This window comes from Chrysochloris asiatica, unplaced genomic scaffold, assembly GCF_000296735.1.
Source record: "Chrysochloris asiatica unplaced genomic scaffold, ChrAsi1.0 scaffold00303, whole genome shotgun sequence".
NCBI lineage: Eukaryota > Metazoa > Chordata > Mammalia > Afrosoricida > Chrysochloridae > Chrysochloris > Chrysochloris asiatica.
The window spans coordinates 6,549-11,857 of NW_006408821.1; the positions used below are offsets into that span (position 1 = coordinate 6,549).

The following is a 5,309-nucleotide window of genomic DNA, read 5'->3' on the forward strand; positions in this document are numbered from 1 at the left end:
CTCCACAATACTATCTGGAGTTACCACTCTATTTTACATCCTTCCTAGTACTTATCAGTATCTCAAATTATCATATTTATATATTTGTCTATTGTCTTGTTTATTGCCTATTTCCTCTATTGACACGCCAAGTATCTTGTCCATATTACCATTCCCATTGTTTTGGAACAGGAGGAAAGCCAAAATTTGAAACTTTCATTTCAAAATTCGAACCTGACTCATTTCAAAATGAGTCACTGCTAATTAAAGCTGTTTGTTTCAAAGTAAAATTAAGAACAATTCAATTAAATGGAGAAATCCATTTAATTTAGAGAATCAGAATCAGTTGAAAGTTATTCTCTCATAAAATTTTTCTGAGAGATTTCTACTGTATCCCACTTTGAATCCATCAGCAGAACAAAATTGAAAGAGCAGAGAAAATGGTTTTCAGTTCATACATACAAAGAAGGATGCCACGGTGTAAAAGCATTAGAAACATCTTTTCCTTCTGAGGACATTTTCGTTCAGTTATATAGCAGTCCTGGGGTGGGGCAGTAGGATAAGGGCAGAACTGCAAGGATGCTTTGAATCACCAGCTGCTCTTTGGAAATCCTATACTGGTCATGATAAGTCAGAACCAACTCAATGGCACTTAACAACAACATACAGCATTGCTGTTCAAGAAATGACTGACATGAAAGACAAACAATATCAGTTGGTCCTTAAAATTCTGACTTATCATACTGCTCATAAGAAGCAAATATTGTCACCTCACATTGTTACATAATATTTATTTAAGGCCATTTATTAACAGTATTGACTCAATATACAGATAGTTTTCAAAATGGCACCCATTTAATATACATTGCTTTTTTTCTCTTACATGAATCATGATTGGGGAAATTTGAACGCTGAATTTAATGATAGTTGTCATGTGCTGTCGAGTCAATTTTGACTCATTGCAATCCTATGAGTAGAACTGCCCAACAGGGTTTCTTAGGAAGAAATCTTGATAAAATTGATGATTTTTTTTATTATTATTATATAACTGATGATGGCATTGTTACCACATTTTAAAATAACTGTTAAATATTGTTTTTGTTGCTTGTTGTTAAGTGCCATCGAGTGAGGATCTTACTCATAGCGACCCTGTACAGGGTTTCCAAGGACCAGCTGGTGAGTTGGAACTGCCGGCCTTAACGGCCCAAACCAACGTTGCAGTTTACCGCATTAACTGGAAGCACCACACCAAAAGTCCAATCAGCCCTCAACTCATGCTGAACTCATGCATATCAGATTTTTTCATTGGCTGAATTTTCAGTAGATTTCCAGGCCTTTCTTCCTAATCTGTCTTAGTCTGAAAGCCCTCCTCAAGTCTGTTCATCATCATAGCAGATGCAAGCCTCCACTGACAGATGGATGCTAGCTGTGTTTGAGAAGCTTTGGCCAGGTATCAAACACAGTTCTCCACATAAAAGGCAAGAATTCTACCACTGAACTGATTACCTCTGCCCTTTGTGAAACACAGAGACACATAGCACAGCTACATTCTGGTATATTATGGACAAACTTCCATGAATTAAATTATTTACCCTAAATAATTTGAGCATGGTGGAAGATGTGGATCATTGGTTCTGACTCACAGCAACCCTGTATAGGGTTTCCAAGGCTGTAACTCTATATGGGAGCAGAAAGCCTCATTATTCTCCTATGGAATGACTGGTAGATTCAAGCTACAGACCTTGCAGTTAGCAGCCCAACTCATAATCCACTACACTACCAGGGCGCCTTTCTACCTCATAGCAACCCTGTATAGGGTTTCCAAGGCTATCAGTCTTTGTAGGAGTAGAAAGTCTCATCTTTCTCCCATGGAATATCTGGTAGGCTTGAATATCCAACCTTGTGGTTAGCAATCCATTGCTTATCCTACAGAGTCACTGTACTCCCAGGGAAGATGTGGATAGTAGTAAAATAACATTGTTGTTGTTATGTGCCGTGGAGTCGGTTCCGACTCATAGCGACCCTACACAGGGTTTCCGAGGCTGTAAATCTTTACGGGAGCGACCGCCTCATCTTTCTCCCGCGGAACCGCTGGTAGTTTCGAACTGCTGACCTTGCGGCTCACAGCCCAATTTGTAACCACTACGCTACCAGAGCTCCTTAGTAAAATAACATATGTATGGTCATATATTGATAACTGGAGTCCAGGTGCGGCACTGTAGGATAAGCACTGGACAGCTAACCAAAAGGTCAGCAGTTCAGACTCACCAGCTGCTCCTCCTCAAAAACCCTATACAGTGTCACTGTGAGTTGGAACCGACTCAACGGCACTTTACAACAATAATATTGATATGATAACTGGTGAAGATGAATGATGGGTAAATGAGAATCATTATAAAATTCTGTTTGCTTTTGTGTCAATTTACGGTATCGACAATGAGAAGTTGTTGTTTTTTTAATGTCATTATTTGTTCTGTTTTCACAGATAAATGAAACATTTCACAAATCCAAACTCCAAAGACAATATGTCACATCTCACATTGTCCAAGTAAGGTATGTAAAATAGCCTGAAGCACAGAGGTGAAAATGAGTTCTTCAACTCCCCATCTCATATTCAATAGATATGTTTTGTTTGGTATACAGTTGAAGTGTTGAAACAAATTTGAATTGTTAACTTTAAAACCCCTAATCCTAGTGTGGTTTGAACCACAAGAACAACAGCTGAAACCCAGCAGCCATTCCTTGGAAACCCTCTACAGAACTTCTATGAGTTGGAACTACCTCGATGGTACTTAACAACAGCATTTCCAGTATGTGTAGAGGAAAGCATTCAAGGTCTTTAGGAAAAAAATATCAAGTAAGAACCAAGAGTACAAGCTGATCAGATGGAGGTTAATGAGTATGTTTTTTGTTTGTTTTTTAATTTCAGGGCAGAAAGTCAAAAAACAACTCTAAAATCATGAGATCAGATCAAAATAAGAAAAAGATGGGTAAGATAAGAGACCCATTTACAAACTGTCTGACCCAGGAGTAGCTTACATAGATATTTGAAAATTAAGGTAAAAGTGTTGTTGTTGTTGCTAAGTGCTAAGTGTATATAAGAAAAATACAGGAGTCAGTCCAGAGTGACACTATTTACAAGGATAAAAATAAGATTTAACTCATAACTAGTTTCTTTTCTATGTAAGCATAAGAGGAAAGAGTAGAACCAAACACAAATAACTTTGGAATCTAGGGGTGCCTAACACTAAAATTTGTACTATTATATTTTCTTGGTTCATTTAAAAATAATTTATGCTTTTAACCAATACCCCAGAGTATTTTATTTATATTAACTCATTTAAATCTCGTAATGACTCCATGCTGTAAGAGTGAGGTTAACTTTGCCCAAATAATTCATTCTTGGCCCTTGGTTCCTGAAAGATAACTTCTAATCTGTGGGAATTTCCTGCATAATTGAGTTTCTCAGTTCAGGACACCAGACTTACAGGTTATGCTAATAAGGTGAAAGTTGACCAGACCAGAAAAACCTATCTTGTGAAATCATCTGACCTGGGAGTGGGAGAAGCTGGGGTTGGGAAAGCAAGAAGGAGTACATTTTTCAGTCAATCATGCCTACTTACTGACCTGTCAATAAAGGCTTTGGACATGAAAGTTTCTTGTACTTATTTGTTGATGAAGGACAAAATAGCACTTAGATTATTGTCCTATTTTACAGTTGAGAAAACGGAAGCAAAGATAGATTGTGACTTGTCAAGGTCACGTATCTAGTAAATAATAAAGCTGTAATTTGAACTCAAGTAATCATGAGTTCACCCTGAGTATGTACCACGGTTTCTAGAGATTGTCACTATATAACAGCATCTTGGAAAGCACACTGAGATAATGGCTAAGAGCATGTATTTTTTTTAAATAAACCAAGAAAATAAACCTGCATAAGCATTAGTTTCAGGCAGTTTGTTATGTTTCCTATATTATTAAGTGTTGTTGAGTCAGTGCTGACCCATAGTGAAACTGTATAGGGTTTCCAAGTAGTGGCTGGTGTGTTTGAACCACCGACCTTGTGGTTAGCAGTCCAGTGCTGATCCTACAGTGCTACACCAACATGCAATATATTTTTGCATGAATCTGTACATACTGTTAAAGAAATTTCTGGTTATATAACTTTTTGTTGCTTAAGCTTCAGTTTTTCTCATCTAAAAAAGGAAATAAAACCAACTCATTGAGTTCTTATGAGGATTACACAAAGTAGTGAACACACATGAATATTAGACATTTTAATAATTTTTATTATCAAAGTTCTATGATATTCTGCTAAAATAATTATTAAATATCTGGAATGTGGCATACTTTCAATCAAAGCCGTCCCTCTCATGGCACTTTCTTCTCTGCTGGATTTGATAGTTCTTTGCTATGGCACAGCGATCTCACAGACAACATGATTATGGGGTTTATTAGGGAAGTTAACAGGATACAACTCAGGATCAATAACACTAAGGATACAGTTCTTTGGTCATGACAGCCTCTTCTCAGCAATAGCCATTGCCAGGCTTCTCTCTGATCCTTGGCCGATCAGTCATGTGGCCTCTTGGCTGTGGCCTGCTTAGAGAACATTACAAATCTCTTTTAACTCTGCCTATAAATGCTACCACTTGTCTGTCATGCATTGTACTGTTGTGGTTTGCATGTTGCTGTGATTCTGGGAGCTATGCCACAAGTATTCTAAATAATAGCAGGGTCATACATGGTGGACAGGCTTCAGCTGAGCTTTCAAACTAAGGAAGACTAGAAAGAAAGAGATGCAAACTACTACTGAATATTTAGTCACTGAAAACCTTATGAATAACAGTGGAACACTGTCAGATAGCATCCGAATATTGAATATTGAAACATGAAGAGCACTAAAATAGTGTCAGATATAGTGCCAGAAGATGAGCCCCTCAGGTTAGAAGCCACTCAAAATATGACTGAGTAAGAGCTGACCATGATAATGCTAATGAAATAAAGCCTTCGGGACCTTCATTTGCTGATGGGGCACTACTCAAAATGAATACAGACAGGTGTAAAAATCCATAAATAAATGGAATATGGAATGTATGAAGTATGACTCTAGGAAAATAGGAAGTAGTAAAAAATTAATGGAATGCTTAAACATAAATATCCTAGGCATTTGTTGTTCTTATGTGCCGTGTAGTCGGTTCTGACTCATAGTGACCCAATACAGGGTTTCCAAGGCTGTAAGTCTGGTAGCGTAGTGGTTACGAATCGGGCTGCGAACCTTAAGTTCAGCGGTTCGAAACTACCAGCTGCTCCGCGGGAGAAAGATGAGG

The 5,309-nt window shown here is 37.8% G+C and overlaps 1 protein-coding gene across 1 annotated transcript in view; it reads left to right on the plus strand.

Moving 5' to 3' along the window:
• The window catches only part of LOC102827859 (transmembrane protease serine 11E-like), a 71,464-nt gene that overhangs the window by 2,058 nt on the left and 64,097 nt on the right, over positions 1 to 5,309 (plus strand). Inside the window, exons 2-3 of the mRNA XM_006874818.1 lie at positions 2,465 to 2,527; positions 2,909 to 2,969. Coding sequence (XP_006874880.1) covers positions 2,465 to 2,527; positions 2,909 to 2,969 — 124 coding nt within the window. The remainder of the gene's footprint in view (positions 1 to 2,464; positions 2,528 to 2,908; positions 2,970 to 5,309) is intronic.